Source organism: Chelmon rostratus, chromosome 10 (assembly GCF_017976325.1).
Source record: "Chelmon rostratus isolate fCheRos1 chromosome 10, fCheRos1.pri, whole genome shotgun sequence".
In the NCBI taxonomy this organism is placed as follows: Eukaryota; Metazoa; Chordata; class Actinopteri; order Chaetodontiformes; family Chaetodontidae; genus Chelmon; species Chelmon rostratus.
In genome coordinates this window covers 14238911-14260126 of record NC_055667.1, presented here as the reverse complement: position 1 = coordinate 14260126, position 21216 = coordinate 14238911, and the positions used below count along the sequence as shown (strand labels likewise).

At 44.7% G+C, this 21216-nt stretch overlaps 1 protein-coding gene across 4 annotated transcripts in view; it reads left to right on the top strand.

The window, feature by feature from the left end:
• The window catches only part of arhgef25a (Rho guanine nucleotide exchange factor (GEF) 25a), a 43108-nt gene extending 21892 nt beyond the window's left edge, over positions 1–21216 (top strand). For 2 of the 4 annotated variants that reach the window (XM_041945418.1, XM_041945421.1), the window contains 16 exons: positions 7060–7367; positions 7905–8015; positions 8228–8302; positions 11574–11698; positions 12475–12541; positions 12927–13030; positions 13289–13358; positions 14937–15026; positions 15400–15492; positions 15941–15991; positions 16092–16169; positions 16299–16490; positions 16749–16929; positions 17714–17943; positions 18191–18325; positions 19214–21216. In XM_041945418.1, the coding sequence (XP_041801352.1) occupies positions 7060–7367; positions 7905–8015; positions 8228–8302; positions 11574–11698; positions 12475–12541; positions 12927–13030; positions 13289–13358; positions 14937–15026; positions 15400–15492; positions 15941–15991; positions 16092–16169; positions 16299–16490; positions 16749–16929; positions 17714–17943; positions 18191–18325; positions 19214–19339 (2036 nt within the window). In that variant the 3' untranslated portion in view covers positions 19340–21216. The remainder of the gene's footprint in view (positions 1–7059; positions 7368–7904; positions 8016–8227; positions 8303–11573; positions 11699–12474; positions 12542–12926; positions 13031–13288; positions 13359–14936; positions 15027–15399; positions 15493–15940; positions 15992–16091; positions 16170–16298; positions 16491–16748; positions 16930–17713; positions 17944–18190; positions 18326–19213) is intronic. The other 2 variants (XM_041945419.1, XM_041945420.1) reach the window with 2 other exon arrangements.

The following is a 21216-nucleotide window of genomic DNA, read 5'->3' as shown; positions in this document are numbered from 1 at the left end:
TCAGCTAAATAAAGAGATCAGATTTCAACACAAAGTTTAACCCAATTCTCAGATGTCATGCTAACTCTGTGTTTGTGTTAAAGACACCAAAACGCTGATGTGAGTCTAAATTGTTTCTCACTTTGATTTACAGTCATGCTGACAAGGACTGATTCTGTACTTTTCACAGCTCAGTAGTGATCCATAATATTCACTCCAGGCACAGCATGGGAACAACTTAGGTTGCGAGTGGTGATATCAATAGGAAGACATCATTTCAACCCACACTTACAGAGGAGTTAGAGTTTATGAGGAAGGGGATTAAAGAGGCATGCCACTGATTCTACACATAAAGATCAGTTTATTTCTCATTACTCAGCCTGCGAAAACAACTGTATGATGTCCTCTGTGGCTCTGAATGTATGGGACTAAACACTGGCCATAAAGAAATAGATCGTATAAGCAAGCAAACACCTAACTTTGACTGAATAGTTACTGCTGAACTGTAAATACTACTGAAAAGTCTGCAGCCGGTGTTCGAAAGTATTAAGTATTGTTCCATTACTTGCTTGAGTATGAAGGGAACTTTCCAAAGTCTGAAAGAAAATCAGATTGGGTTTCAGAGTTAATTTTTTAAAAAGAAAACCTGTGTTTCAAACCTGGGATGTGGCATTGTGAGTATTTACCAGGCAGGAAGGACTTTCTAGTGAAAGATACATTGAGCTGCATTATGGGAAATATAGGATCAGGTGTTATTAGAGCTTGAGCCTTACTTGACACTAACAGATCTCGGTCTCTGTTGCTTTCTTTGGACCATTGTTGACAGTTTATTGTCAGTGCAATGCTCAACTGCTGGAATGCTTATTTGATGAAATGAAATTAGTGAACCACAGTTAGCATCTCTGCTTTCTCCTGTTGATCCCATGGTGCTCACTTTGCTACTATCAATGTGAGTGTGAAATGTACCACACTGGATCCTTAGTCCCTTGCATTTGACTTGGAGCGTGTGTGTTCGTTCGGTTCCCCATAACTTACATTGAAGGAAATAAAGGCAGATGCTGCCAGAAACTTGGCAAATCTCTCTCTGAACGGTTCTAGAGGAATGTCTGGAGTTTTCAGGCCCACAAACCACAAACATGGTTCCAGGAGCCTGCAGCAGCAGCAGCAGCAGAAGCAGCAGAAGACGTAATGATAGAAACTGGTGTGCAGTGAGATCCCCCCAGCCTGCTCATGCCGATGCATCCTTTTTCGACAAAGTAAGATCCAAACCTCAGTTGAGATGGTGGGTGTGACAACCTTCGCCACTTGAAATGCATCGCTGTAGTAATGTTGACCCAATTCTGATAGTCAGCGGCACTAGCGGTGGCTCAGGTCTCGCTATCACTCATGGCTGTTTCATAAGACCTCATCAGGAGAAGTGTCTGAATCACTCTTGCACACTGTTCCACAGACAATAGGATTAATGCCAGCCTCATCTATTCGGGCCTGTTTTCCTGTGGCTGGCGTTACTTTGGTGCTATGCGCTGATGAAAAATGCGCCACAGAGCCTGGCTGAGATTGCTGATGCAAGGAGACCGGTCCTGATGGCTTGTTTGTGTGTGTCACTTGACTGTGTCTACCACGTATTTCCTTGTGTCACTTGACTGTGTCTACCACGTATTTCCTTCTGTGCTCCTGGAATCACAGCAGTGCGTGTGCATGTGTGTCTGCACAAACTAGGTCAGTAAGAGGACAGGAAATCTCTGTTCGAATGTCTGTTTGACAGCGATGTGTCTCTCTAAAGGGTATCGCATGCAGATGCACTTGCGTATGACACACAGCGGTGACAAATGCTGTGCTATATTGCGTACATGTCCATGTTTCTGTGCACAGGATTAGGAATTTATGCTTTCAAGTATATTTGATAGGGAGCTGGTTCCTACTTTTCAGCATCTTCCCCGCTCCTCTCATTAAAGGTTTTTGCTTCAGTCTTTCTGACATTTGTGCTTAACTTTCATTTACTGCTTACCTAAACCATGCATAATCCCTATCAGTCCATCTCTTACCCCCTCCCTCTTTCTGCTGCTCATTAAAATATACGTTCATATTCACTAGAGACACATCTTGATCATTTTAGAGGATACGGTTGTGAGTTCAGTTCTGTCAGAATCACCATTGGAGAAGAGAGTAGAAGAGAGATGTTCCAAGTACTTTTTCCTTTGCTCCTGTGTCACTGTCCTCTCTGCCAGTTGGTCTTGCATGTCGAGCTTGTGCTGGTCTCAGCAGCTTTGGGGCAGAGTGGGGCATTGCATCAGAGGAGGGAGCTGTGTGTCCTGATCCCAGGGCAGGGCCGAGGCGAGGTCTTAAAAACACTGCAGTGCAGAGAGAGGGTGCAAGTGCAAAACAGGGTAATGGAGTAAAAAAGGGGCGGGGGACACGTACGGGGGAAAGTGTCAAGATGAAGTGGAGGAGAGGAGGGAGGACAGGAGAACAAGAGAACAGCCGAGTGCCAGGATTTATTAATCAGAGGCGACCCAAACAAAATACACATAAAGCAGCCTGGGGCCAACAGGAAGAAATATAATGAGGAAAAGTGAAAGAGACAGAAAAAAAGAGACAAAAAAATCTGGATTTTCAAAATGTCCAATGAAAATATTCATTGAGAAGCATACAGACATTTTAATATCATACAGTAAAAAGCTTTGAACGATGTTTCTGTAAAAGTTTATCAGAGGACGGCGAGAGGATTTCCGGTCATATGCTTCAGGTACTAAGTGCTTCATTGTCTCACAGGTCTTTCAGTCTGCACATCTGAATGCCTGAGTGCAGCACAGGCCCTGCTGGTTGATGGGAAGAGTGTCCATTTCCTCTGAGTAGGTGAAATGTAATATACAAGCAGAGCTTGAGCTGAAGACCATGAGGTGGGGAGGGCAATGAAAAAAAAGAGGGAGAATAGAGAAGATAAGCATGGTGCTGTGTTGAAAGTTGTTATCGATGACGCACGAGAGCGTCTGGTGCCTGTGTGTTGACCGCCACACTCTCAGACCCCCGGGGGCCGTGATCTGTGAGGTGCAGGCATTGATTGTCAGCTCTAAGAGACTTTCAGGCTCAGCTGGACATTTGACATGTTTGACACTGTGGTGACCAGCAGGTCGCCTGCCTCTGATGTGCTGCGCGCTGTTTATTCGACCAGATAGATGACACTGGACCCTCGGATCAGAAACAAACAGCCTGCAGCCACTCATCTGGACCGCTACCCCGGGAAAAAAATGTGCATGTGGCATTTGTACATACGTGCAAGTGTCTGGGCACCCGCATGTCTGTCTGTATGTGTGTATTGGTGGAGTTCAGTGATGCCTAAATTGCCTCTGTGGTCCCAAGAGGTGGTGGGATTGACAGAGAGCTCCAGAGTGGAGTGGCTGTGAACAAGTTTGCTCCATTACAGCCAACGCTTTTAGCCTGATTTGTTGGCTCAGCAGCACTCACTTATCATCTGATCAATAACAGGAAGTTGGACCAAACTTCTTCAGGGGACCAACACTTACAGCACACCCACCCGCATCATCCACCCGCACACTTTGTGCTGCTTTGCCTCTGTCATTTGCCCTTATTTCATCTCTGGTTTTCCGTTTGAAACGTAAATTACTGGGAAATTTATGGTTTATTCAATCATATCCAATCTAATATCCATAATCCAAACCTTTGTGACACTCATGAGAACATCACATCTGATGTTTTCCCCTTTCCACATGACTGGGCGAGCTGTGTCGGAGACGGTAAACTGGATAATTCAATTGAGCTGCAATGAAATTTGAAACTTTGTCAAGGGAGACATGATTCACTGTAAACCACATGAAAAATACGGATGAACATCGAATCAGTTTCAAGTGAAAATGGCAAATGTTTGCTCGTTCCTTTTTTTTAACAAGTACTTGAATATGTGAATACTTTTGGGTTTCTGTTCCTGCTGGAAAAAGAAAAGAACATAAAGGTTAGTTGCTGCCCTGAGATGATTAGACCAGACATGGAGTCAAAGCCTGATTTAATGCCAGAAAAAGTTCCTGCTTATCAGTACTGAACGAATAAAAAGATGGATCACTTGAATGCCTAAATTAACTTTTCTTATTTGCCCTCATCAGCAGTGAATACTGTCAAACTTCACTACTGTGAGTGAATAGCTTCAAGAAAGTCTGGAACTACTTTGCAGCACAAACCCACTTGGCTTTTGAGCTACATAGTACAGCGAGTTTTTGGGCGAGCCTCCCACCCGTCCGCCGCTCAGCCTCTCAGACAGTGAGTGGGCGACCGGTGAAAGCCCAGCATTAACTGATCACCACAGAGCGGGCCGGCTTAATGCAGTCCCATTGCTCTGTGCCTTCGACTGTTAATTATTCCGAGCACATAAACAATAGTCAAGTTGCATTAACAAAATCAGCCTGGGTAATCTTTTCTTAGCAGCACCATTATGGAGATAAATGTCACTGGGCACAACTAGCAGCAAGAAAGACAGAGGGAGAGTGGGAAGGTTTTTTTTCCCCCCAGTTTCCTCTGTGTAGGTGTATAATGGTATCGAACTCCTCTCATCTTGCAATGTTCAGGGAGTGCGGAGGCACGTTGCTCCGAGGGGAAGCTCATAATCTCCCTTCGTGTCTTACAGTTCCCTGGCTGTTGCTTTGAGAAAGCTGGGTGTCCCTGCAATGGCTGCTACAGGTTTCACAGCAATGCCGAGATTAAGCTTTCCAGGGTCAACAGGGACACCAACCCATATACACAACAATCAGCAGGGGAACTGCAGAGTTGCCATGGTGACAGATGCAGATGTAACGATCTTCATTATAAAACCAGTAAATTATGTACACGCTGCACGCTGTAAATCTGTACGTTTGACAGAGCCACTGTGTCATTCTGACGCTGAGTTTCAAATCATGAAGCAGCACTGCTGTCTCCACTCACTTCTAATTGCTTCCAGGCACAGAGAGTGTGTCAGCTTCTCTTCCCCCTTTCCCCCTTTTTTTTCTTCTTTTTTTTTTGATAAGCTATCTCCGCTGATGTCTGGAGCTGGTTAGAAACGCTGATACTCGCTGTGTCTCTGCACTGTGACCTCTAAACCCTGGCCTGACTGAACCTGAGCAGGGGACACTGGGAAACACAAACCTCCAGGCCTGGCCCTTGTTGGACGTCAGAGAAGCTGGGTTTGGGGTTATCGCATGTGCTCAGCATCTTTTTCACATCCTACCTCAGAGATGGCGCATGCTTTGCCTCAGGGTTTTTAAGAGCATCAGCCATAAATGCAATAGCTTTCCGATGCTTCTTGGTATCTTATTGTCTTCTGAGACATTTCACAAAGGGCAAAGGCTTGAACTCAAGCTGCTGGTTCTTTTTTTTAATGTCTTCTTACTGTCTATGGACTCATCCAGTGTTTGTTCAATATTTCCGTCTGTCCCCTGCAGGGTTTAGCCGACTCCCTTCTTTGTACCCCTCTCTGCTCCTTTTCTCATCCCTCTGTTCAACCCCCCCCCCAGGTCCTGCCAGACTCAGATCTCCTTACACTCTCCAGTCTTTCATGTGGATGGGGGGTGGGAGTGACAGAGGAGAGGACGGGGGAAATTGGCCACCCTGGGATCACACACACACACACACACATGCATAATGCCTGTAAAATGAATGCTGAGACAGATTACAGAGGAAACGTTGTCTCTGTGGGGAAAACACACAAACAGGCAAGTTTGAGGCTTTTTGTTAGCATCTGAGATCCACAAACAATGTATTTCACCCAAAATTTGTATGTACTGTCAGCGATGTGATGTCACAAACATGAGTTGTTTTGCTTTGAGGTTAGCCATGTCTGAAACGCTGCGACTGCGGTTTGCGCACTGGAGAGAAGGGGACATTTTTACATAGCTCCATGTCATTGATCAGTACAGTGGCTGCTATTGTTCTTCCGAGAGGAAATAATTGAATGAATAAAGTGTGGAAAAGCCCAATCGCTTTAAGCATGAACACTGAAAGGAATTGTGAATTTATTCTGGCTTTGCCTTTGAAGACGGTACACTCACAAAATGGGCCAAGATGTGTCAGTGTGGCTCCTGCAGTCTGTGGTCTAACTACTGAGTGCTGTGATAAGATCTTCCACTGTGGCTCACGTAAGGAACTCTAAAATGAGGTCAGTGTTGTCCTCTTGTAAACAAATGCGTAACAAATTCACAAAGTTTTTTTTTCTTGGAAGCTAAGGACACATCCAGCTGACAATTGGTGTGAAATAGTGGCTGCATTTGAACAACACTAAGTCAGAGGGTCTCAGCAGGAGAGAGTGTTCCTCCATCTGTATCAGAGCAGTGATCGAGGGTCAGGGGTCAGGTCTAGGGCAAAAAGATGGAGAGGTGGCATGACTGAAGTGCATTTGCACACAACAGATAAAACACTCCAGACGGACATCTCACAGGAAGAGCTATCTCAGGACTGAGGAAGGCAGGAGGAAGGGCGGTAGAGTTGGGAGGATGAGACAGGATGGGAATGGAGGACAAGACAGTAAAAACAAACAGTTCCAAACAAGGATCTTCCCGTCTACACAGGATTAAAGTGGATGTCCGGTCCCAGTTCGCTGCCCCCCCAGCCCACTTCCCATGTCCTCCTGACATCACTGTGCACCAGCCGGCCTACAACTGTTCTGGAGTATTTTTCATTGACTGCCGGCCATCAGCTGGTTGTGTGATTGGATGCACAGTCTATTTGACATAAACAGGACAGTGAGTCGTTCACGGTGCGGCTCACAGCTGCACAGCTGTGTTTGAAGAGAACGTCTATTGATGTTCCCAGTCTTATTTAGTCTTATGTTTTATTTCTCTCTCCTGTTGTCCTCAAATGTTGCCCTCATTTAACTGGTAGTCAGGACTTCTGTTGCCTTAAAGAAAGTCCTCTTTCTTTGTTGTTGTACATAGAGTAATTGATGTATTGACCATTGAGGTCTGAATGTGGAGAGTCAGGGTACTCTGCCCTTTGACCCAATAAACCCCCATTTATCAGTTGTCTACCTCCACATTATTTCATTGTTTTACTGATAACCTCCTGCTCTCCGTTCCTCTCCCTGTGTCTTCTCCTCAGACTCTTACTCGGCAGCAGGCAGCGAGGGCAGCATCTCCACCTCTGTGGCGTCACTGCCCCCGCAGGCATCAGGCAGCTCGGCCCCCAGCTCCCCGGGCTCCAGACGCTCTGTGAGCACCCTGAAGAAGTGGCTCACAAATCCTGTCCGCAAACTCAGCGCCGGGGCCGGCGCCAAAGGGGAGCGTCAGGTTCGCAAACTCGAGGGAAAGCCTCCACCTCTTCCGTCCCACAGCCACAGCCAGGATCTGGGCAGCCCCTCGAGGCCTGACGAGACCCTCACCATCCTGCCCGTCACCCACAGAGAACTGGTGAGAAGTGAACAGTTGAAGCGAGAATGCATCGTTGTTCTTGCTTGCTCACATGAACTAATCAAACAAGGCTTTTCATGGTGGCTTTGTGCTTTAAGTTCCCCTTAACTGTCACAAGATGAAACACCTTGTAAGTAAACTCATTAACAGGATTTATTCCAACACCATCTTATGACAAGGCCTTCTTGTGTGAACTGGTTCAGAAGTAAACATGCAAAGCTTCTGCCTCATATAAACACAAACTAAAACCAACATCCTGACTGTGGCTTGTTTATATTGGGCGGCTCAAGAGCATCAGCGGACCACAGGTTTGATGTAGACTTGATCTACGGGGGGCTAGGTATCATGGCAGGTGTTGTTATATAAGAGCAGCACTCACTTCTGCCTGCAGAAACTCACACCGCCATATTCTGTGACTCATGTGCTCTCTTTTTCTGCTGTGTAGCTACTTGAACGCATGAGCATGCTACAGACATTTTGCATCATGTTTGTATTGTGTTATTCTGACACGGTGGACGATGTGTGTGTGCGTTCCAGGAGTGGAAAGATGGCCTGGCAAGCCCCGAGGACCTGTCACCGGCTACACTACAGTCCCCCAGCTACATAACTGACTCGCTTATCGGCTGCACGTCACTGCCAAACACCCAGGTCAGTCTGCATGATACACTGTGTCGCCACATATTCTTTTGGTCCCATAGAAATAACATCAAGCAGAAGCTATGTTTCTGACTTAAACATAAGTAGTATTTTTTGACAGAATGCCAGAAATCTTCAGTGTTCCCCTCTCTTTTATAGATGCAATAATTCGCTATGTTGACATACAAGCTATCAGGAGTTAATCCATTTACGGTTAATTTTAGCCGACAGTTTGCTGCGGACAGTCATTGAGAGGAGTAGCAGTAATATTCCCAGTGAGGACCCAGCCTGGCGGGGAGGTGAGATCAGTACTGTTTGTCTCCATGGCCCTGCAGCCAGTTCTGGAAATGACTAACTCTACTGCTGCTGGCGGCACTCAACCATCAAACAAAACAAACACACAGATGCACATGAGCACTGCGTTCTGCAACCACACACACGCACACACACACACACACACACATACATACATACATACAGAGCACACACATGCTCTCACACATGAAAGGCAGTCTGAATGAATATGAGGGTCTCTCGGAGCAGATCAATGCACCAGAGGACCAGAGGGCAGGGTTTGACAGCGACCTGTGTGATGCATGACTCACAATCGACATGTTACAAAAGGACATGCCTGGAGAAAAATGGGATAATAAAGTGAAACGGCAGATGCAATGAAAGATGATTCCACTTCGGTGAAGTGACAAAGAGCTCTATATGCACATGCACACTTTCATTTCTCCATCAAACACTTGGAGTCAGTTGCTTGTGGCAAAGGAACGTCTCAAGTCGGGTGTTCAGAGGGTCCCATTTTTGCCGTGGGATGGAAGCGTGGCAGAAAATGGGATTCGCTTGAGCAGCAGTAATATGGCATGAAACATCAGTGCCTGAGCCCTATCAATATAACAATAATGATATCTGAGTGTCTCCTGTTGGCGAATCGACACCAGAGCACTTAAATCCTAATTTCAGTCTCAACAACACATCAAAAGCCATTAATACGATTACATCAGAGGGATGAGGTCAGTGCTTTGGTGTTTTTACTGCCAATCTTTGGAGAGAGAGGTAGAGAGAGGAATAGAGGTAGAAGTAGAGAGATTAAATTATGTAGGTCAGTCATCTCCTGAGCTGTGTTTTTTCTCTCCACATTCAATGGCCGCATGTCCGGAGTTATATGCATTGTTGTTTTTTCCCCTTTTCTTCACACCGTTGTCTCTAATCACACAACTGCAGCAGAACATAGTTTCCAGCAAAATGTTCATTGTTTTCCTGGTCAATGGAAAGTTCTTGTGATTGTGTGTCAGTCCTTGAACAAGATGCAGTGTCGAAAAGGAAGCCAGATCCACAGATCACATTATTCATGAAATTGCTTTTCCTGAGGAACGGTTTGTACAGTCTGTCAGCCTGACCCACAGATAAAACAAACAAACAAAGAAATGGTGAAAAGAGACGAGCGCTGCTGTAATTGTGAGATCTCAAAGCCATCCCTTGCTTTGCAACGCTGGCACAATGCTGGTGTATTGCAAATTGTAATCAGCTCTTGAGACCAACTGTGTTCCTCTGTAGGACTGTGCCGTGGTTTTGATTTGTGGTTGCATGTCTCAGGATTGATGGGCCCTTTGAATAGGCCCATTAAGAGATGACAAATTGTGAATCCACCTCTGGAAATGTAAAAATGCATCTGTCTCAAGCTTCGGCAAATACTCCCGGGCACAATGCCTGACAATGGGTGTTGAAAACATCACATTTAAAGCCACAGAGAGTGGCATTTCTTTATGTGTAAATCCCTTTTATATCACTTTAGAACTGCTGATTTGCACCACCTTATGTCCTCCAAGTTTCCGAAGGAGCAGTGCAAAACTTGAGCAATAGTTGTAAATATAAAATAATAGAATAATAAATGAACAACGGTGTAAAGAGCAAACATATTCTGCTATTATGCACACCTGTAAAACATTTTAGATTTTTAATATCTTGATTGATGGAACTGTGGATGTTTATAAAGATCCCACACAAAAGCATGACCTCAGCTTTTACTAAAACTGTTGTCAGGTTTGTTTTTTTTTACGTCGGCTTCTGAGTAGAAAAACAAAACTTGCAACAGAGGGAGATGAGGGGAATTTTTCCTCTGGGCTTTGCCACAGCACATCTGGAAGTGATCAGGGAGCCAGGGAGACCTGTCAGCCAGGCTGGAGCACTCCTAGCAGGGCAAGACGAGTTGGGGGAGCGAGGGTCTTCACGGAGCCGCTCTGTCTCTCGCCGCACCCGCGTCTCTCTACTCCGCTTTATCTCTTTCATTCTTTTCCTCTCTCTCACGCATCACTGTGACAGGATTGAAAGCTCAAAACTTCGAGGCGCCAACAAGTTTATCATGGAGATGGCAGGTGAACAAGTTGAACTAAGTCAGAGGAGAAAAGGAGAACGCTCAGTCCCTTTTTCTATTTGCTTATACGTCTATCTACCTGATCTATCTATTTATTTCTCCGTGGGGCAGCCGCCTGCCAGAGGAGTCTGAGGGATTAGGCATATGTCTGTGGTGTGTGGGCAGGTTTGTGTATGTGTTTAAGGTGGGGAGGTTCTGCTTGACTCGGACAATGGAACACAGGGATTTAGGTGAAGACAGACGGCTGCCCCTATATGTTTACACAGTCAGGAAAGAGGCTGAACAACATGGCTAAAAATAGATGGAAGAACTTTCTCAGCACATACAATTGCTAAGAGAGATGGCCGTGAGTCATTTCACAGCCACACAAAGGTGATAATTGAGCTTATTGTGACAAAAAGAAATAGGTTGCCCAAACATGAAGTTCATGTACAGATGTCAAGCATGTATCCAGTGAGTTAGTGATGATTTCATTTCTTGCAGGCTTTGCACAATGACCCTATGTTTGCACCAGGACCCCCCAGAGGAAATGATATCAATTCCAGGAAAAAGCATGAAAAGGAGGTCATATATATAACACACAATCGATCAGATTGTGTGTTCAGACTAACCTTGGGTTTGTCCTGCGTGCATTTCTATTTGCAGCCAATAAGGCAGTGCTGACGTAGATGTTGCTCTAGAGCTGTTGCAGAAATAAACGATGGTGTATTTGTGTTTGAATCCTCAGGTGGCAAAACAAGACGATATCATTTATTAATTCACACATGAATCAGAAATGTAATGCCATTGTCAGCAGGTGTGCAGTAATTGTATTCCTCTTCCTCTGAAGCCAAACCTCCATCAAGAACCTTCACAGCTTTATTTGTCTACATCTGTGCAGCCTGTTGCTCCCTCTAACTCTTTGTCTTTATCTTTTAATCTCTTTCTCTCCATCTATCTGTGGCTGATGTGCGCAGCACGGATCATTAACGGTGACTATCTGAATCCGATCTTCTTATCATTCAATCTCTGTTCCTCGTGGCTCTCTGCTCTCCCTGGTCACCTTGGCAACCTGCATCATTATCTTGTCTCTCCCGCTCTTTATCTCCCCTTGCTTACTTTATTCCTGGCATGATCCAGAATACTGGTACTGAACCTTTGAATAACAGTCTGTCTGTCGGTCTGTCTGTCGGTCTGTCTGTCCTCCTCAGGACACTCAGTCCACCAGTGTTCTGCCAGACGACAGCGGCTCTGTCTTGATGGACGACACCTCAAGCCAATGGTCAGCTGCGGCTGACACTGAGGAGGAGAGGAAAAGTGCCTTAGAGAAAAGCATGTATGTGTTCACAAATTTGGAATATCTGCCAATACAGTAAAAATATTTGATATTGATATTATATGTGAATCATAAAATTAATTATGGCTGAATTTCATGTTGCTGCTTCGCTGTCACACTGTCATGAGCTACTGGGACTCTTGCAGTAAAACAGAGTCACAGTTAATATGGCCACTGGAGCTTTTCCTACAATGACAAGAAAAATGTCTGATGTGAAAAAGACCTACAGGGCAGGTCACTGAACTAAAATAGAGAAAAGTAAAATCTAAGGTAACACTTTATTCTACTTGTACTGTATATATTCTCCATATATGTTGAATTTTATGATTGTCTGAGTACATTTTACAAAAATCACCATAATGCAAGGTCTACTTACTGCACCTCTCTCTGAGGCTTTCAACCGCATCTCATGGTCTTCATTAGCTGTTATCACATGACCAAAGTGCCATACTCAGTTCATGTGATGACTGAGCCATCCCCATGACAACCGAGCAAAGACTGTGAGATGCATTTGAAAGCCTGGACATTCGCACTCAAATTTTGCACGTTCATCTGATCTGCTGTCTGCTGACTAATAGACCCTGAAGTTTACTTGATTTAATTCGATCGATTTAACTGAAAGTTAAACAGTCCCCCTGTACCCAGTATCACAGTCCCTTTCTGGTAAATGATTATCAAACCGGGACCTGTAAAATAAAGTGTTACCAAGATTTTTGCAATATGCAAAATAAATTCGGGAGTCTCACACTAATCCTCTCTCATTTGTATCTTTACAGGTATGTACTGAAGGAGCTTACAGAGACAGAGAAGCACTATGTGGCAGACCTGGGGCTCATAGTGGAGGTAAACCTCACAGTCTGCCAGCTAAGAACACACAGTCTGTGCCGCCAGAGAAGCGGGAACTTAGTCATCCACCCAGTCTGTCAGAGAGAGCTCTAAATCCTTATCATCACAATTCCTCCACTTTCCTCCACACTTTGGTCTGCCTCCATCCCACCGGCTGCAGTCTTAAGCAGATTTTGTGAATTATTAGCTTGAAGAGTATTATGTTGCAGGGCAATCCATCTCCCGGTGCCTTAAATAGCTGGAGATATTTTGGTTCAGAGAAGGATTCTTGCCATCTGAAAGTTAATAAAAAGCTTGATAATAGCTGGTGTGTGACTGTTGCGATGTGTTAGAATTTTTGTAGGTGTGAACAGACGTCAGCAGCTCTGTCACTTCCTTGCAGGGCTACATGGGCACAATGAACTCCAAAAGTATACCGGAGGATATGAAGGGAAAAGACAAGATTGTTTTTGGGAACATTCACCAAATATTTGACTGGCATAAAGAGTAAGTGTCTGATTTTTTTAAGATACATTTGATTTCCACATGTGGAAAGTTGCATGTTTGCTCCAGTTACATTCAAAGAGAAAGACAAACAGTGACTTGCAGAGTATTGTGTTTGTGGCTGAGTGGAGGACAAAGGAACAATAGGTCAGGAGACAAATCTGACCTTCCGTTTTGGAGATGATCGTGCTTGTGTGTGTGCTTACGTGCTTGTGTGTGTGTGTGTGTGTGTGTGTGTGTATGTGTGTTTTCTCTCTGTAGCTACTTCCTGGGAGAGCTGGAGAAGTGTTTGGCAGAGCCAGAGAGGCTGGCTCAGCTCTTCATTAAACATGTGAGTATGACTACCGTGTAGGCACACACACACACACACACACACATATGCACATACATATGCACACACACACACTCATGCACACACGTCAGTGGAAGTGTCTGGGTCTGCTTCCTTGTGCTGTTTGGCGTGAGGGTAAACAGAGCAAAGAAAACATGCAGAGCTCCTGTTTATCCTATACCGTACCTCTCTCCCTCTCTCTCAGCTGCCAGCGTCTCTCCTTCCACTTCCCTGTTACTGATACGTCTCAGTCCAGGCTGTGTTTTTACAACAGCGCGCACGGCAAACATGCACACACACACGAACGACACACTGGCCGATTTCCAGCCAGGGCAGGACTGGTCAGGAAACACCAGGGAAAAAACAGCCAGAAAAGACAACAAGAATAACACGAGGAATAACAAAGCCTCAGCTCAGGCTCTTTGATATGAAGACCTACTTCTTCCTACATGTTTTGACTGAAGAATGAAGCAAATCGAGGCATGCAAGACAGAGCCACTGCTCTTAGAATAGAATACAGATAGATAGATAGAATATATACATATGTGCATAAACACTACTGTACTAGGGGAAAGAATAAAGTCTGAAGAGTAGAGTCTGAGCTGGTGTAGGATCACAGGACTTGTGCAGGCAGCATAATTAGATTTATGTGTATTGGTTAAGTGGTGGCACATGCAGACTGGGCAGACACGATGGGTAATTTGACCAACTCGGCTTTGCTTCTTGTCTGAAGATGATTAAGTTAAACGTCTGCGTCTCCCTTTTGCTATATTCACTCTCTCTGTCTGTAGCTCTTTAAACAATTCAATAAGGCTCAGCCCACTGGATAATCAACTTAAAAAGCCTGCGGGGGAATAAAGAAACTTGTAACTAAATCTAAGCATGGTGTCAAACTGTGAAAACAAGCAGACTGGGAACATGGCCCTAATGAAAAGCAGAAAGCCCAATCCGCTTTTAACAAGAGCCGTGTCACCGATACGCAACACGCGTGCTCACTCGCACACATGCAGCATATAAAAACACGTAAACATGCAGCCAAACTGATAATGCTGAACGCTGGTGGACAGATGCATGCAGCTGTCTTCTGCAGTGTTACATGATGTCCATATTCAGAGGGAGCAGCTCGCTGGTCTCTAGGTTACAAAGCCATGCAGCCTGTTGCTAGGTACAGTCTAATATCGGCAGGCTCTAAAAGGGTCTGGTTACACTGAGCGTAACCTGGGTAAATTATACATAACATGACGCTCATCCACATGTAACTCCATTAGGGCTCTCAGGACCGCCACATCTGCACTCCCATGCTAATTAGTCGCAGAAGAGGAGGCGCTAACCAGACGAAGTCAGCTTCAAAGGCCGCGCACTGTGACAAATCCTTATTGCTCTGCACCCAAAAGCAACCAGAGACACTGCATAGATTTCTGCGTTTTTTACTCACTTTCAGGGGCATTTTTTAATTGACTTGAAATACAATTAAAGACACATTTTTCTCACAGTGTGTTCATGTTAAAGTCTTTTTTTCTTTTATCAGAAGAAACTGAATTGTTTTGCAATGAGATGTTTGTTTGTCTTGTGATGCAGGAGAGGCGTCTGCATATGTACGTTGTGTACTGTCAGAACAAGCCCAAGTCGGAACACATTGTCTCAGAGTATATTGAGACTTACTTTGAGGTGAGTACTGCTTAACACACAACTCTTCTTAATCAGTATTTGATCCATGTTAGTCTATAAAATGTCATAAAATAGTGGAAAATGTTCAGGACAAACACTTGTATACCCATGATAAACTGGCCACCTGCCACTCAGGTAGCTGTAGGTAGCTAATAAGCTCCTATTCTATATATATTCTATATATTATACATGGCAATGTGGGTGTTTTATCCTTCACATTGTAATTAGTTCCTTTTCATGGACACGAGACAAACAGTACAATCCCTGTGATATATTGCCTTATAGTGATTATATTGGCCATTAGCTGCCGCCCTTTGTGTCGTGTCTGTCATGTTGACTGGTGTCGTGTTGTTGTGTCCGTGTCCGCCGTCAGGAGCTGCGGCAGCAGCTGGGCCACAGGCTGCAGCTCAATGACCTGCTCATCAAACCTGTCCAGAGGATCATGAAGTACCAGCTGCTGCTCAAGGTGAAAAGCAGAGCACTGCTGCGCTGTTGATCACACAGCACGCACGCAAACACACACACACACACACACACCTTTGTTTACTGTGCAGCTGTCTGACAAACGGCAGGGTCAGTCACAGGGTTGTAAACATAGAAGCACACACACAAACACACTCATGCGTCCCACTGCGTAGAAACGGTGACGACGCACAGGGTGTATTGTCTGTTCAGCCAGAGATGAAGACGCAAATTGCATAATGAGACTCCATTCATACCAGAGAATTTAAACAATCACACGTCAAAGACTTTGAAGATGATCATTAATGACATCCCTGGTATAAAACGTTGCCCTTTGGCATTCAAATGAAAGGTGGGTTCAGCACCCATAAATACTCCTCCAGATGTCCTCAAATTACACTGAGCAGTAAAGCTGGAATGCTCTGGTGACCATGCTGTGTTTATTTGAGCAGGACTTCCTGAAGTATTACACCAAAGCCGGGATGGACACAGAGGAGCTGGAGGTTGGTGCCCTGATGCGTAAATATGAGGATTAAAGTGTCTTTTTGTGCTTGCTTGTCATTAGTATTCTTGATAACAAGCTCACTTTTGTCTTTTAAACAGAAAGCAGTAGAAGTGATGTGCTTTGTGCCAAAACGTTGCAATGACATGATGAATGTGGGCAGACTACAAGGCTTTGAGGTAGGTCTCAGGAATTTAAACCATGCTTCACAGTCTTCAAAACATTTCTCATGCCAGCTATTCGGCCCGTGAAAACCACACCGTAACCGCTTCCTCTGTTTGTTGTGTTTATCTCCGATGCCTTACCAGGGGAAGATCACCGCCCAGGGCAAACTGCTCCAGCAAGACACCTTCACTGTCACCGAGCAGGACAGTAGCTTCCTGTCTCGAGCCAAGGAAAGACGGGTCTTCCTTTTTGAGCAGCTGGTCATCTTCAGTGAGCCAATCGACAGGAAGAAAGGCTTCTCCCTCCCTGGATACATCTTTAAGAACAGCATCAAGGTGGGTGTCGGCTGAACTCAGGTCACCCACGAGTAAAGTTTTTGCAAAACAAAATATCAAAAAAATGAGAAAGTACATTTTACTCCCAGGTTATGAGTTACACAACAGAGCCACAGTAATTCATGCCTAAATCAGCACATGTTACATAATCCCACAGCAGGGATTTTTAAGAGGCTTGCATGTGTTAGTGAAGTATTTAACAAGCAGCTCAGCAGGCTGGACTCCTCGCAGGTGCTAGTCAGATGTGATATGTTCCAGGTGAGCTGCCTGGGGGTGGAGCCCAGCGCGGACGGCGATGATGCCCGCTTTGTGTTGACGTCACGCAACCCCGACGGGAGCGTGGTGCGCTTCCAGTTGCTGGCTTCCTCCCCTGAGATCTGCAGGGCCTGGGTCAACGATGTTGTTCAGATCTTGGAATCCCAGCGTAACTTCCTCAATGGTAAGTCCCAGCTGAGCACTGAAGATGACGCCACATCCCCAACGATCCATGAATCATGTTTCCTCTTAGCGTATTTTCCATTCATTGACTCTGTTGTCAGCGTACTTGCATTGTTGAATCAGTGGGAGGATTTCTTTTTATTGTATTGTCCTACTGAGGCCCATTCCTGCTTTAAAAAAAAAAAAAAGTCAGGAATCAGACATAAAAAAAAATAGTTATGATAAGTCAACATTATGAGATATAGGTCAAAATCACAGTCAACAAAGTAAGTATTAAGTAAAAATTTTGATTTTGGGTCTCATAATCTTAAAAATCTACATTTTGACAAGTTATTTCTAATTTTTACTTTGCATCAGCAGTTTCATGTGTCATTCTTTCATGTGTCATTCTTAATTTTGCTTCCTGACAGGTTAACATTTACTGAATTCTTTGTGCAACACAAACAAAACAGTAGTTTAACAAACCATTGGAGCATTTATAAGTAATATATACACATTAAATAAATGGTTGATAGCACAATATAATGTAGCTGTAAGCAGATAGAAATTTTGATTAATTAGTTTTTTTCTTAGCAACTGCAACTTCTATCATGGGTATCCATAAATTACATGTTTGCCCCAGGCTGTTGTATAAACAGATAATGAAGGGCAATATTGTAAAACACAGTTGTATAGATGTATAATAATAACTTAAATGTCCTTATTGGCTCTCGCAGCTACATTAAAGTGTGTAATAAAACATTTATTAAATCATTATTCATTCTCTGTTCCTCTGTGTCTTTCAGCCTTACAGTCACCGATCGAGTACCAGCGGCGAGAGAGCAAGTCTAATAGCCTGGGCCGCAGCATGAGGCCCCCCCTGTCTGCTGCCAGTGCCCTTCGGCCCCACTCCTCCGCCTCTATAGACCGACATAAGCTGCCCTCCCTTCACTCTCACAACACCTCCCTGCCCACGCTCTACCTGCCCAGCCAAGGCCAGGGCCAAGGACCCAGCGAGGCATACTCTCTACATGACGTAGGTTTTCTATAGCCGTCTCTTCCTCTGCCCTACATGCGGTGACACTGTCCTGCAGTAACTGCCCACTCAAACACAGTATCTCTATTAATGAAATACCTAAGACACAGCCAGGCCTGCTTATCTCTTAAGCTTTTTTGGCTGCGGGACTGGACTGTTCACACAAATGGATTACTAAACCAGCAATGCTATTGTGTGCATGTACTGCAGAGTTAGTGAGTGACCTGCCTGTTGTTTGCATCCGCAGCCCACTGCGGTCCAGCCGTGCCCTGCTGACTCCCACACTGTTTCCCCGTCACATGTTCAGCTGGGCTTCACCGATCAGCCAAACTGTCAAGCTGTGTCAAACGGGCTGTACACACCCACCATGCAAAGTGCACAGGTAGTGTACAAAGCTGCCTCCGCTGTGTCACATTTAACATGGCAATGTTTTGAACGGAGCTGAACGCTGGATTCATGGGTTTGTCCAGCAGTTGTGATTCAACACCAGCATTGTGAAAATTAATGACAAAACAAGCCACAGGAAGCTAACCGCTGGGGAAATAATGAGCCATTGTACAACATCTAACAATAACTCCAATGTGTTCATTAATGTTAATTAAAAGATGAAAGACTTCAGTAAATTGCAGCCATTTATTTAGACACAGATTGAGTCATAAGAAGAGTTATTTCTCCCCCTATTGGAGGAAAAGGGAATCAATAAAAATCAGGACATTTTTGAAGGAAGTGCATTACAATGTTTCACTTAGTTGAATACAAAGAAAGGAAATTCCACAAACATTTGCACAAAATGTAACATTCTCCAAAATGCCTCGCCTGACTGTCCTAACTTTGAAGTTTTACCCATGTGGCCAGTCAACAATGGGAGCATCCTGTTGTTGGGTTTTACATTACCATTAGCAAGTCTCCCTCTGTCATCAGTGGGCTGTTGTCCTCAGTGTGGACAGGCCAGCGGTTGTTGTTCTGCACCTCTCTCTGTCTGTTTACTCAGGCTGGATCGGTCTGGTACAAAACAAACAGCAGGCTGAGCCAGAAGAGGAAATCAGACAGAGATACCTATCAAAGGCAGATAATCGTTTCCCATACTGATACTGGGGTGAATGGATGGAACTTGGGCCAATGCATTTTTAGACTGACACTGCAAATGAAAAATCCTGATATACTAATTTTCCATTAAAAGTCATTTGTGCTGTTGTTTAGCATGACATTCAAAGTGAAGTTGTGATAGTAGATATGTGAGTGCAGTGGTGACTGTTCCCTCTCTCCCCAGCAGAGAGCAGGAGAGGGCTGCCGAAGGGGCCAAGCCACTGATGCTGGGAGCCAGGCTCCATCATTGGGCCCCTCAGCTGGGCGACGGCCCAGCAACCTGGCTCAACTGGCCGAGGACGACCTATGAACTCTCTGACGCATCTGTCTCCTGGGTCAGGGGGACGGCGGCTATTGCCACAGCTGCGGTGACAAGAAGACTTGTCTGTTTATGCCAGGCTGGACCCTTACCTGGTTCAGTCATGATTTCTGGAGGATAATGAAAAAAGCTGAGGAGGAAGGAATTATGGGCTGCAGCTATGAAATGACTATGAAATGTTTTTAGAGAGCCAATGGGAGCTAACTAGCCTTGGCCAGCTTGAGTGTACATGAAAAGCCCTCAGTGGGATGTTACTGGGCTCAGAGGGAAGACACTCAATTGACTCTCAGTGTTATGACAATTTCTGCTTTTAACCTTTTTGAGAGTTTGTATACCATACTCTTCTCTCTTTGAAAGGGCGAGGGGAATTTGTTTGATGAAGAAATATCCATTCCTAATTGGGGCGGTCACTGGAGTTACGTGTGCGTGCGCCTGAATGTGTGTGTATGCGACAACGTGCGGATGCGTTTTGAGTGCGTGTGAAAGGAGTTGCAGCGGCTCCTCTTCTACTCTCTGGTAATTCTGATGCCCCATTGTGAAGACAAGTGCAGCCATGTTAATACATTTTGTCATTCCCCTGCTGACAGCTGACTCCGCTGTTTATGTCGATAAGAATGGGAAAAGCAGAACACTTGATGTGAACACGGCACAAGGACTTTACTCACTCGAATTTCAACTGAAAGTGGAGAACTTTCTTTCTCGCCACAGTGTCGAGAAGGCCTGTGTACTCTCTTATTCTGTTTGACTGGCCCTCGTTTGATCTGGACAAAAAAGGCGTGATGAAGCCCCCTGGAGGTTCTCTGTGGGTATGACGTCACATCAGAATACATTTTCAGCTCTTTAGGCAACTCCAGCGGAGTTGCTAGATGCAGTAGGTGCATTCAAAGGGACTGCTGTGCTGACCCAAAGTGTTGCATGCAACATCTCCTCTGTGACCGGCTGTCACAATGCTACTTTACACAGATCTTTCTTTCCATGTTGAAGAGGGGTGCTTGTGGTTTTGGGGACACAAGTCCTTAAAAAGTGCATTGGTTTAAACTAATATTAATTGTTTTATTAGTCCACTGTTGTCATGTCAAGGCTGTGCACCATTTCTATAATCTCTGTTAGCTTTTGCCCTCATGGACTAAATACTGTACAGCGCATAAAGGCAATCATCCTTTTCCACTTGTAAGATGAAGAATGACCCAGGAATGCCAAGAAACGTTACCTTTCCGGTTGGTTTAAGTGAAGGATAATATGTTGCTGGATAGACAGGGTGACGCTGATGAATCTGCATGCTCCCTCTTCCTCAGACAACAGTGCCAAAAACAGCAGCTCACGATTCAAATGCTCCTATAGTTCAGTTTGCCACTGTGCATTAACAATCATAGACGTCAATGTTGCTACCTGTATTGTAAGTGACAGAAAGAGAAGAGCGCAGTAGATGAAGGGGGTTATCCTGTCAATATCAGGTCAGTTCTTCTTTGTGGCCAGTAGAGGTCCTCACAAGGCTTTCACTTCCAGTTTAGTTGGCTCATACAGCTCCACCAAAGATCAATAGGGCTCATACTTTAATGCTGACAACGAAGCAAAAGCTGCTCAATAATCTGCCCCCCAAAAGAAAAACAATAATAAATTACACAAAGTAACCTAAGAGGTGAGTCATTAGGTGAGTGGAAGCATCTCACAGGATCCATCTGCAGTTGATGTGAACCGGCGTGTTTGCATGGGAATTACTCATCAGGCAGGTATGCATTCACACAAAGTAAAACCACTACAGAGAACCAAAAGCAAGGACATGAAGCCAGGAGAGGGTTGGTTAATGCCATGTTTGACTGAGTAGAAACTGTTGTATCATATCAAATAAAAAAAGTGTCTTTTTGAAA